General features: G+C 36.3%; 1 protein-coding gene across 1 annotated transcript in view; it reads right to left on the bottom strand.

Annotated features, from left to right (window-relative positions):
• GRID2 (glutamate ionotropic receptor delta type subunit 2) overlaps positions 1–13,606 on the bottom strand; it is a 383,270-nt gene that overhangs the window by 125,120 nt on the left and 244,544 nt on the right. The window contains exon 12 of the mRNA XM_018565404.1: positions 7,768–7,906. Within this exon, the coding sequence (XP_018420906.1) occupies positions 7,768–7,906 (139 nt within the window). The remainder of the gene's footprint in view (positions 1–7,767; positions 7,907–13,606) is intronic.

The raw sequence follows: 13,606 nt of genomic DNA, 5'->3' as shown, positions 1-13,606 counted from the left end.
CTCTGTCAGGGAAATTTTTCTTCTCCACATATTTTTTCACATAGCTATTCTTGTTCTATATTACTTCTACCCACAAGATTATGTATTATAAGTGCTCACCATTCCTGTCTAAAACTTCATGTCTCCTAGTAAACTTTCATAGAATGCTTCAAAGACAAACTGACTTTATCACAAGACACATCCCTTTATGTATCCTGCCAGAAAACAGACACTTGAGATTACCTAGAAGCAATCCTGAATCCATTTCACACATTTCTGAAGTGAAACCTACAGTAGATGATTCATCTACAAACTATTATTCCCTACTGATTAGTGATCTATCTCTTTCCAGCACTTCTGCAATCTCTGTGCAGTGTACATGTAGTTCTATGTCCAAAACCTTTACATATACATTATCATGTCTTGGGAATATATGCATGCTTCCCTTTATGAAACATAGGAATCTAACATTTTACTCTTCTTGTGAGCAAAAGGGAATGGTATTTTATTTCTGTTAATGAAAAAAAGTAGACTGTAAATATACTGAAGGTATATACCAGAGGTTTGCTAGCTGACAATTGCAAAGCCTGGTTAAAGGGAATTGGACTCCGCTATGTTGGAGACACTGTGGTCAAATCGTCAATCTGATACATATATTTAGGTCATCTAAAACAATTAAGTCAATTAAAGGGTTTTGGGTATCCTTGTTTAAATTTCTAGCCTCCTTTACCGGAATCTTAACTGTTCCTTCTCAACACATGGCTTTACTAATCATTGGAATCGATATTCATCCACCCAACTTCCGTACTATTGTTATGCACTTTCTTTTCGCAGCCCGCTTGGTTAGTCCTTAGCATTGGAAGATGCCTTACATCCCATCTCTACAGGAAGTTGTTTCTAACGTCAAAAACCAAGGGTTATATGAAAAAATATTAGCATATAGAACACATTCCCCAAAATATTTTCATAAGGCAATACAGATTTAATATTTTTCTCGGTTTGATAAAACATTCAGCCCCCCATTTCTGTCCCTTCTATACCCCTTAACCTCTCCCCCCTACTTAACTTCATCCCCCCTTTATGCTCATCCCTCCTTTGTTTATCGACAATTTGTTTTACTAAGACCAATGCTTGGAATATCTATGAAGCATAGTATTGTACTGGAAAACTGATTAGTATGACTGGGTCTCATCTATGCTTCATGGATGTTCCACAAGGTTGGATTTTGTGTGCCTATACATATTATTATCAAGGTTTTTGGTTTTGTTTGTTTCTTGTTTTTTCCAATGATGACACATTGTTCAACTTGAATGTGCTGTAATATCCTTAAGTTTGGATTGCATACAATGTTTTGGTCCGAGCTTTCTTTTTCCCTGTTTATGCAGAAAAGTTAATAAAAATGTAAAGTTTTAAAGGGAATTGGAACTGTTTCTGGTCAATAATGGTCCCATGAAGCCTAAGGGTCAGATCATAGACTGCACTGATGTTCCTGGCTGACCATTACATTTTCAAATGCGCACTGTCAATAGTTTTATTACTCAGTCTGAGTTTTTCAGCGAACCCATTTTACCATACTATGTTGCATGCCACAATGTATGAATATATAAAACTTACATTCTATATAAGGGTTTCCTATCTGTGAAATAACTCACTAGTGGAAATGAAAACTGTCAATAAAAAGTATGCAATTCAGTTCAAGCATGTTTGCATGTATATATAACATCAACCCTTATTAATCTCAATTAATTTAATTGAATTATTTAAGGTGACCGATTTTCCTCAAATCATACTGTTTTTAAAATGATCATGTCATTTTAATTTTTTTAAAAAATCAAGGTATACCTATAAAAGAGGACTGTAAATACTTTCCTTGCCTTGTGCACAACTCCGATTCTGAATAATATTTATTTGTCTTCAGGGAAACTGCTACTTCTGTGAGTTTTTTACAACTCTCTCTTATCTTTCCTGCTGTAGAGGTCAGCAATAGGGACCAGTAAGTGCTGCAGTATACACGGGAAAAATAAACTACTAGAAGTGTCAGGTGCCCTGCAAAATTCACATGAAGATTGTTCAGGGTCGGAGCAGTATTTGGCAAAATGGACAGTAGGAAAGGTAAGCATTTACACTTTTATAGACATGCTTTTGATTAGTTAAAAAAATAGTATAGCATCAAGGTCACTTTAAGAGGGAATGTCCATTTGTCATTAATATTTAATTAAAGTAAGTGTAAAATTTAAAGATTGTATACAACTTATACATTTGATTTTTTGTTGATATATCTTGATCCTTCTCTTTGGTAAACAGAAAACTATCTGTACCAGAATTCTACTTAAAAAATATATAATCAATTTAAGATAATAAATAATTACATTTATCACTGTTACAATAATTACTTATTGTGCAAGCAATTGTGTTATAAAATCCAATCATGCAATAATGATGACTTTTCTCCAGCTTAAGTGTAAGTAGTGTTGCCAACTGAAGTTCTCGGAGGATACAATTTAATGAGAGAAAAATAAATATAATCATTCAGTGAACTAATTAATGCTTTTGTTTTATAATAATTCAATGTTAGAAGCATCCATATAATTATTTCCAAGAATGTTGCTTTCTGTTTGGAGCAGTTTGTCAACTAAACCCTTCTGGTTATGACTTTGGTCCCTCGTGAATACCAATCCCTCTAATTACACTCATTTTATACTACAAACTATAATGAAAAATGTGTTTGCTCTTTCATTTTAGGAGGATTCTAGCTCATGTTTTCTCAGCTGAATAAAACATCCTCAGAATAAAAACACTGTGCTATAAATTATATTAATAGGAAACGCTGTGCTGAATATTCTCTCTTTTTAGCTGAGTAATGCAAGTCTGGGAATTAAGTTTTGTTCCTCAGTTTATGATTGCGGTAGTCATTATAAATTAATATGTGAAAATAGAAGGACTTGTCCTAAATGCTTACAATAGTGGGTGCCACGTTAGAGGTTATAGTCTCTGTTTAAAGCAGGATCAACTAAAAATTAATTGTACAGGAATCTGTGTGAACTGTGGCACAGATTTTTGGAGTTGTTTAATGCCTGCATACCTGTAGTGTAACAAGCAACAGCCAGCACTAGAAGTATACTTTGTACAATTGGCACTGCCTCAATGAAGACTTTTGCGGTGCGTCTTTCTCACATGGGCTTCCAATGTTAGTGAAAGGTGCAGATTTAGGATTTTAACATGTAGCCCTTAGGGTTAAAAATTATTGTTATAGTCATCATACCCTAAGGGGTCAAATCTTAAATCCAATTCAAGCTCAAACTGAATTTTGATAATAATACATTTATAGTAATAATAATACAGAACACTATTTCTCTGTAACCCATAACTCTTAAAATAAAAGCCATAAAATATATGATTTTTATAAAATCCCAAGAGCAGTTAAACGAAGATATAAAAAAATATATAAAAAATGCTAGTAATTTCTATTTAAGATGGAAAGGACCTGGGTAAGAGGTCCTTAGAAATACAGCTCTTAGTTGGCGTACCTGGTGTGGCTTTGTCACTATATATTCTAAAGAACAGGAAAAATGCATGGGAGCGGCACCTACATTGAAGAATTCTAAACTGCTAAAAGTGTTGCCACCCTCTTTAAGTCTCCAAAGGCTCCAAAGCACTCTCCATGTACCCCACAGTAATTCAGAAGCTTCTCAATGCAAGTCACATGTGGCTTGAAACTACTCTGTGTGCAATTCAGCAATGAATTAAATAATCCAGATATAAGTCAACGCCACTCATAAGCACCAGGCTGCATACTGCATTTGACTTGCTTATAAGTCTGATGCCCATGTACATCAGCCCTTATACCATGCAGGGATGGATGGACCACAAAATGTGTATTAGTTTACAAATATTTGGTGAGTAAACCACTGATAGAAGACTAATTTGGGAATTGAGTTGGGAGACCTATCTAAACAATAGTGTAGGGCAGCCATCATGAGCTTTAAATACTCTGCAAATAAAAGGTCAGTGTGAATAGAAACTGGATCATTTTTATGATTTTTATTCTTGCCCCTGATGTTTGACAGACTATTAGCACAATCATACCATGTTCCAATGCAGGGCCCGCCAGAGAAAGCAAGGTTTTTGAAAAAAAAAATGTTTAAACATTGGATCCTTAATCACTGGTGCATCCTCAACAGGTATCATGAATTCTTTATTAGGATGTGACATTGTTGGATCAACAGAGCCCACTTCTTATCAGAAGCTGCAATATGTTTGGGAGGTGTAAATAGTCAGGAGTTTCCCAGACTCTATACGGGATGTTTTGCAGTAGGATATTCACCTGAAAAGTTTTTGAAGTATGAGGGATCCAAGGCTGGTATCAACACTAATAGAAGCTACAAGCTGTTCTTCTATTTTAAGGTGGTACATACACCATTATTAAGGGTTTAAACAATCTCTCTAACACTGGTAGCTATGGCAGATGCCGTAGACTCCTCTGGTATACCATCTGTCAAGTATTTGTGAGACTGTTAATCAGATAGAGCCTCTGCAGCAAAGGCTACTAAACCTGTATGCAGATCCAATAATGATTCAGTAGGGGAAAGCATTGAGATGCACTGATAGGCTCTATGGTTAGAGTCGACAAATAAAGTTGCTGTTTGACCCATGAAATCCTGCTTAATTGCAGGGAAATCCTTCTAGATAAGGCTGCAGAGGTGGTCACATCCAACAGAGCTAAGGAAGACACCAAGGAATCAAGGAATGTAGAGTTCCATGCAGTGGACAACATTCAAGGCTGTCAGTTTTAGTAGAGGAAGCACTTGCAGGCTGCCTCAGAACTGTCAGTGGATCTCGTGACAGTAATGAGGTCTGGGCACACCAAACCTATTTAGGAAACCCCATTGTCCCCTCAGTTTGTTGAAATTTACCACTTGACATTGACAAGATTAGATAATATTACTGAATATTTGTTTTTTAGAGAGTCTTCAAAAGTTATTTAATTCCCCCCTTGAATGCCAGAGCACCAGAGTTCTGATTTGCAGGCCTGTGTTATTACTGTTTTATGGTTTTAGGGCCAAGCTCTTAATGGGGAATCATAAAGCACTGGGTGACAGCCAGAACACTAATTAGTTATCAATTGACAGATCCCAAAAAAGTAGATTCCACCTAGATAATCTGGACTGAACATATAAACGGGGAAGGAAGGTTCATAAAATATACAATATATAGCAAAGGAAGTATATATCATGGTTGATCCCCTATTATTAGTTATCACAGAACCAGAGCTTTTCCCCATAAGGGGATCCCATCATAATTTCAAAATCTTCAAAAAAAATTAATAAAAAATATATATTTATTTATGAATTAATCTAAAATGCACAAGTATAAAAAAACAAACATACATTTAATACATATAGGACAGCCAAGAATGTACTAAAAAAAATATATGCACTTTATCAAGGTATCAAGGGGCGTACCGAATATCTCCTATATATATTTACTATATGTACTTTTTTCATATTTAGCCGAAGGCTGTCCTATATGTATTATGGGCAACAACTCTGGTTCTGTTATAACCTGGACTGACCTGCAAATAGCCCTATTTAAAAAAAATAGTTTCCAAACACAACACAAAATTAATCTTTTTGGACTTAGGGGCAATACAATAATAATAACTAGATATGTAGATGTATCATGAAGCACTGGTCGCATACATACCATGCAACTCTGTCTTAGGATGGCAAGGGGCCAAAGACACATTAACCCTTCTGAGGAAGCTAAACACTACAGGCTTTTTAAATCTGGTATGTATGAAAAGCCAATTTCACAATGTACAATGATCTATGGTTTCTAATACTGTAGCATATGGGTGAATACAAATATGGCTGCATTTAGGAAACTGACATTATGAGAGGGCCAGGTGAAATATCATGAAGTGCTTTAGCTCTCCTGTCTCACACAGGCCTTTCTGATTTAAGTGGAGGCTGGCTCAGTGACAACCTCTAGAAGGCCCACAAAAAGATGCTGCACAAGGCCTATCTGGAGGAAGAGTGAGCATCACAGGCATTGCTTAAGATTAGAATTGTCACATCATTTGCTGTTTCCATTAAAACACATGGTGGCAGCTATTGTTTGTGTGTGTAAAGGGTTAACTGCGATGTTAACCAACCCCAGTGACAATTACTCCCAGGCTGCTGGCTTTAGATTCTTGTCCAATCTCTGGAGGGTGAAGCTAAAAGAGTGGTATCCTCACAGCACATGATCCGGAAAGACCCGGTACAGAAGGACTGATTCCCTTGTGTTTGGGATCCAATATGTTGCATTGCTTGACAGGGACAACTTCACTCACAAACTGGCTGCTAAAAGCAGGAGAAGTTCAACTACCTGGAGGTGACCTGGTAAATGTAAGCTGCAGAAAGGACTAACCGAGGTGAAGTTGTTTGTCTTTTGCAATTAAGGCAGTGAGGGGAAGGATCTACATGACACCAAAGCTCTTATTCCAGACAGGACCTGTAGTCTTTTGGTACAGGAGGGTCTAGGTACAGCCTCCAAAGCTATTGCTGAGGATACAGGAATATGGATAGCTGCAAAAATAGACTAGCTCAAGCAGCATGTAGAAAAGTCTTCAGTGAAGTAAAAATATTATTGAGGAAAAGAAAAGAAAATGGTTTCATGTAAGGGGTATACCAGGCTGATCACTGTTTTTTGTTTGCTAGTGTTCAAATCCTGTAGACGAAAGTATAATCCAAATGTCTCTAAATGCTGCATCCCTCAATGAATGAGAAAGAAAACTCATTTATTTTAAAAAAATATCACAAACCATTATTTTTCCTGTTAAGTAAAGTGGTATGTGGAGGATAAACAAAACTGCACATTTAGCAATTATACTATATTGTCACTTTAAAGGTCATTCCAACTTTTTATCCAGAGAAAAGTTTATCTTCACCTGGCTTAAAACCCAACTCCAGTTAAATAATTTACGTTTTCTACACAGAAGCATGGCGAAAATATCTTTCTGGTTTTAATTTCTGGTTTGTGTCCCCATACATCCATGTTAGCACAGGAAGTAACAGGTAATCTCCCCAGTGTGAACACAGACAATAAAACCTGTTTCTGGTTAAAAGGTGAAGGGTTAGAACCTTAGTCATGTTATTATTACTGTACGTGTCTTCCGCTATTAAAACCCCTCCTGTCACCGGAACAAAAAGTGAGGTGACTTGTTCCGAACGAGGTCATGGATAGAAATTAAAGTCTGTCTTTAGGCAAAACTTATTTTGGATAGTGTAGAGAAAGGTTAGACCATCTGCCAATTTTTTGTTGTTGTCTGTGTTACCATAGGGGAGATTCACCCCTCTATTTTTTTCTGTAGACCATTGTGACCAAGAAAAAAAGTTAGGGGAAATCCAAAATTTTAGAGTTATCCTCAGAAGAATATGTAAGATAAAATCTTCCAATGGGTACAACAGTTCTGGGAATAGCTTTCTAAGATGGGAACTCATTATGGGATATTTTACTTTATCTTCCAGTTGCATCTCTGGGACAAGAAGAGAAGAGAGTCCCTGGGAGAGAAAGTGAAGGGTAATTCCCCCATTGGTACACAGGCAGCAAAAAATAAATGTACAGGGCTTTTAACCCTGCCCTACTCTATCCAAAACTAAAAGAACACGTTTTATATATTCATTCACTTTACACTTGGGGATACTCCATTAAAAAAAATTACTGAAATTGGGCATGTCTACAATACTGTATTTAAAAATGTAAAACAGATAAAACATTTCTAGTATTGACAATAGTAATACTTACTGAATAGAGCTTTCAATCCGAGATACTGTCAAAAAGGCTGCTAGGTTTGCTGTGTAAGAAGAAATTACAATTAAGGCAAAAAGCCACCAAGCTCCCATCATCATTCGTGTTGCCATTGTATTAAATGGGACTTCTCCACCTGTTAGAGAAAACCACAGAAGAAATTATTAGAAGAAGAAAAAAAGTAATGGTTTACATCACAGTGTTTAATCTTGTTAAAATGACCAATATATAATTATATAAACTTGCACATTGTTTTGTTATTGTTTTGTATTAATGCTACTACAAAACAAAATGGCTAGAGGCAAAATAAAAGGGTGATCTTCAAAAGTATAAAAGTGCAATTTTGTAGATAATTAAACACCACTTAAACCAACTAAATATTAATATATATTCATTTTGAATATAACTAACACTGAACTTTGTCTGCTTAAGAATCTTTAGCAATCCTATATGTTTCCTTACAGTGTTATGAGCATGACTGGCTGGGTAGATGATATAGCCAACTACACCACAAGTTGTCAGAGTAGTTTAAAATTCTAAATATAACCCATTACTTATAAATCAGTTTCTGAACATGGGTAACTTTTTTGGAAAGTATCCAATTTACTAAACAAGAAATCATAATTTTGTCTTTACCTCCCTCTTTTAAGACCATTTGTAGCCAAAAGGAGTATAGCTTTGTGTCTCTCTCCACCATGTTCTCTCTGGATTTAGACCTGCATATCTATAACAAACTGAGACTGTAGCACACCAAGGTTTGGTGCAACATTAATTGGGCAAAAACTACAAAATATGTGACCAGTGCCAATGAATATGCTGGGATCTGCTGGACTCTTCTAAACATATCCCTTACTGTAAAGCTTTGTTAACAATAAACATATAACAGAAAAACTATCAGGAACATTGCATAGAATGGTGCAGGTTTAGGTAAGTCATGTAACGTAATAAACATGGTGCACATGCATTCTGAAAATACAAAGGATGCCAGTAGACATGAATTATCTGGACTTTGCTAAAGCAGTCGATACAGTACCCCACAAATGTTTAATCCATAAACTAAGGTTTATATGTCTAGATTAAATTGTATGAACATGGGTGGACAATTGGCTGCAAGAACAGACCAAGAGGGTAGCGATAAATGCATCATTCGCTAATTGGGCAAGGGTTAGGAGTGGGGTGCCCCAGGGTTCAGTCCTGGGACCAATTCTTTTCATCTTATTCATCCATGACATAGAGATTGGACTAAATAGCTCAATTTAATTTTTTGCAGTTGATACTAAACTGAGCAGTAAATTCCAAACAGGAGATATTCGCACTACAGCAGGACTTAAGCAAAATTGAGGCATGGGCTACAAGATGGCAAATGCAATTTAATGTTGAAAAATGTAAGGTTATGCACATGGGAGTAAAGAATATGTGCGCAAACTACTACAGTAGGGAAGTCAGAAAAAGAAAAAGACCTGGGAGTCCTCATAGATCACAGATTTGGCAATAGTAAGCAATACCAAGCTACAGCCAGCAAAGCTAACAAGATACTGGCATGTATTAAAATAGGAATTGTAGTAAGGTATCAAAGAGTAATACTTCCACTTTATAAATCATTGGTTCAGCCCCATCTTGAGTATGTGGTACATTTCTGGTCGCCGACTCTCAGGAGGGATGTCCTGGAACTGGAGAAAGTTCAGAGAAGGGCTACAAAATTAATTAAAAGGATTGAAGGCCTGAGTTATGAGGGCCACATTCAAAATCTTAACTTATTCACCTTATAAAAGAGGTGATTAAGAGGGGACCTTATTGCTGTCTTTAAAATCATCAACGAGGACCACATTATTAGGTACACACTGTTTAATCCCAAAACTGTATTGAGAACCCCGGGACACAACAAGAGGTTAGAAGAGAGGGGATTCAATCTTAGAAATAGCAAGGGGTATTTCACTGTGAGAGTAGTGAAAGCTTGGAATTCTCTCCCACAGGCGGTGGTATCTGCTGATAACATTAATAATTTCAAGAAACTACTTGTTTCGCAGGATCTACAGTGATTTGGGAAGTTGTAGAGCCAGATAAATACACACACACTCACATGCACTCACATGCATAGGTTGAACTGGATGGACCTTGGTCTTTATTCAACCTTGCATACTATGTTACTATGAAACCCTTGTGTGATTGTACTGGGATGTCAAATCATTAAAGATGACCTTTACCCATATCTGTAAAATAACAACAAGCAAACCTTTAGAAATGTTTAGCAATGACAATCACAAACACATACTTCTAGATAATTGCCGGCTTTGTATTCTTTGCATACCTTATTTGTCTTTTCTTACCCAGTCTTCTGACAGTGGCCATGTTTACTAAGGGCAGATTACTAGCTCTCTTTTTACTGCCTTGAATTCTGGCACATGTGACTAGACATGTGACCATCCACATCATCTCAGGGAAGGAAAATGCCTTTCCCTGAGATCTCGTGAGATTACAGATGAGATTTCCCAGCAATGCTCTGCTGATGACAAGGCAATCCCAGTGTGCATTGCTTTGGCAAACTGAAGTCATTTTCTCCTTTCAAAGCAGGAAGTGAATGCTCTGCAAGTGTAAGTATTTCAATATCACAACATTTTACACCTGACATGTCTATGTTATTATTAATCATCATACATCGAGGGATGCATTGGTAGAATTACATTTTTGAGTGTAAAGGTCCTTTTTTTAACAAATATTGCTAATAATTTTTTTTATTAAAAACAATTCTTAGCAAAAGAACTACTTATTTCTTTGTATATGTGCTGTATTCTCCCGAGAACATAATTATTCAAACTAAATAAATAAATCTTATGTCATTGGCAAACTTTAAGCAATAGGTTGGTCAGAGTGTAGAATTATTTTACATATGACAAATATAATACACATATAATTTGGAATATCCTGCAAATCAGACAAAATACTGAAAGATTAGTGTCCTTGAAGTCAGATTCTATAGGACGTTTACTATTCCTCTGAGTGAGACTTTTACCTCTCACTATTCTGTAACCACTGTGCGGCCTATCCTTGATAATTAACTCTCTACAATCTTTTCTGTAGGCTGAGGTTGGGGTAGAGTAGACATATATTTTATTCTAAAAGATAAATCTGGAGTAATTCACAATCTATTTAGGTTCAGTCGACCTTTTAAGATGTTTTTTATTTTCTCCTTGGCCTGCTTCTTAAAAAAAAGGACTTGAATAGTTAATCACTGTTCTGTATTTTTTAACCGATCTCCCAACAAGAGGCCTGTTTTTCATGGCAATCATTCAGCTGGATCAATAGTGTTTTTTAAAAGAAGATAAAGAAATAAAATATGCAAGCCTAGAGCATATTTCTAGGTCTGGCATTCACATATTTCTATTACCACTTGGGGAAGTACATAGACCACAGAGAAACCCTGATGGGTGACACTGAGAATTACTAGTTTGCAGGACCCATTTAGACTGAGAAAGCCAGGATAGCAGCCATTAGAGTTTGTTTTTACAATTTAGGGTGATCTGGCAAATGAGAAAAAAAAGAGTGGCCTCCTGCTTTCATTACTACACATAATATTTTCACTTGCAACATACTTTTAAGAGTAAGATACAGTCATAAACTGCTGTAAATTAAAGCCTTAGTCCCATCAACTCACTGCCCCTTTTTGAAAGTACGTTTTGGATCTTTGTTAGAAAAATATCATGAGTCATAAGCAATCCCACTCATCTTTTGAAGTTATGAAGCACATCTAAACTGTGCTCCCTTTATTGAGCTAAATCAATAGCTCTCCCTGTGAGAGACATATCACAGTATTTCTTGCCTGTCTTAAGCTGGCTGTTCTAACTCAGATAAATTTATCAGTCCTAAAAAAAATGCCTTCTACTGCCTCTGTTTAATTTCAATCTCACTGTAAGTATTTGATTAATGATGCAAATCCTTGCAATTTCATTCAATCTATGGAGGTATCTTAGCTTTTACCCCAAAAATTGAACAATTACAGATATAATCTCCAGTATTTCTAATTTATATTCATAAAAACAAAATGTTGTATGCAATACAGCAGCAGGCAGAAAATGCATTCTACGTAATAATGTGCTACCTTATCTCCCCTTATTTATCAATATATAATATGAGAAAGGAAGATTTTCAGGCAATACGCAATGCAGATTGTTAATTTTGTCTCAAGTATCTTAGCAAAAGGAAAGGTAGATTGTAACCTTTAATTACATGGTCTCACTTATTACTGTAATGAATATTCACTTATTATAGAATATGTAGTATCCATTTATTATAGCAAAGTACTAACTGTCCAGGAATTTGTGATTAGCTATTTCTCATATGGCTTATTGCTTAATTTGATCCAAACATAGAAATGACTAAAAATGAATTGATTAAAATTTAACAGTGAGCTAAATTTAGTCTAAATAATGCTAATTTAAACCTTATCATACAGTAGTTGTTCCTTTCACAACCAGTGGACACAACCTCCTTTCTGATGGAAGAAATAGAATCAAGGTTCTTATTAATGTGTATACTTTATTACACGAAATATGCTGCAGGCTTGGAATAGAATTTTGGCAAGGCCAGGATGTGATGTATCTGCACTGGTCTTAACTCTGTAGTCTGCTCACTTTGACTAGTCATGTTTTTATAACATGGTAACATTCACTGTCCTACACTGCTAATAACCTTGGCTCCCCATATCTGACTGAAATAACATTAAATCATACTCCATATTTCTTCAGATAAAAGAGCCAGCTCTTCTGTCAAATTTCTGTTGCTGTATGTGTTCCCATATGGGACTTCTATCCTTACTTTCTGCCTGGAGACCCCAGGTCAACAAATATGGGAAACAGGTGTCATTAGGACAGAAATATATAGACTGCAGTATAAATCTTGAAGTTCTAACATTTTCCCAACATTTGCTAAATAAAAGTAAGCATAAATCTCGGCAAACAGAGATGTGAACAGCACACAATAGCATTTTAGCAGAGTTAAGAAGAGATGGAATCTTTGTCAGAGTTATATTGCTGTCTATGTCTACTGGGGAGATCCCCAGAATCCTAGGAAGACTACTTCCCTGCTATACATCACTATCAACAGCATGCTTGTGACTATTTGAATGCCTGTGTCTGGGACTGCACATTGGTCAACCCGTCAACTGAGCCTAGCATTGCCCCATGCACAATTATGTCTCCTCTACCCTTTTTAAGTACATATTATTCCTGCACTGTGTTTAGTGATTCTGTTTTTCCTTTGGTTTGTGAAATAATACATGTGTGTCTGAAAACAACAGCTTTTTGGATTGTTGAGTTATTCACTTTTTAATAGCATATTTTGGAAACCTTAAAAATGCAGGTTAATTTCTATTGCTTGCCAGAACATATTGCAATTAATGCACTAAGGAGAGAAGTGACATTACCTGTTCCCTCTCATTCTGCAATGTTGCTACTGCTTGATATTGAGCTGCAGCTTTAGGACAGGGTTGTAGCAGCTATCAGTTTTAAGCAGGAGGCATCACCTTACTTTATGACTAGCAGTAGAGAGGTGGGGCAGTAAGGGGAGGTCAACAGGTCACAACCAAAAGGTTTGAAGCAGGGCAAGGAGGAGAAGCCTGACTGTAAGAAACTGCCACTGGCTTATGTGGTTACTCTAAATGGGGGAACCCAGGAAAATGCTGGGGATCTCCAAGAAAGGACTTCAGATACATGATTGGTGCCTGGGATGTTGTTGGCCATGACAAGACATCTTCTGCTCTCCAGTTTGAACAAAAGCAAAATGTGTAGGTTGAACAATGCCTGTTTACATTTAACTGGACTCATGTATCATATTCCTAGAA

This window comes from Nanorana parkeri, unplaced genomic scaffold (assembly GCF_000935625.1).
Source record: "Nanorana parkeri isolate BGI_ZX_2015 unplaced genomic scaffold, ASM93562v1 scaffold844, whole genome shotgun sequence".
Taxonomy (NCBI): Eukaryota; Metazoa; Chordata; class Amphibia; order Anura; family Dicroglossidae; genus Nanorana; species Nanorana parkeri.
This window is presented reverse-complemented; position numbering and strand designations above follow the sequence as displayed.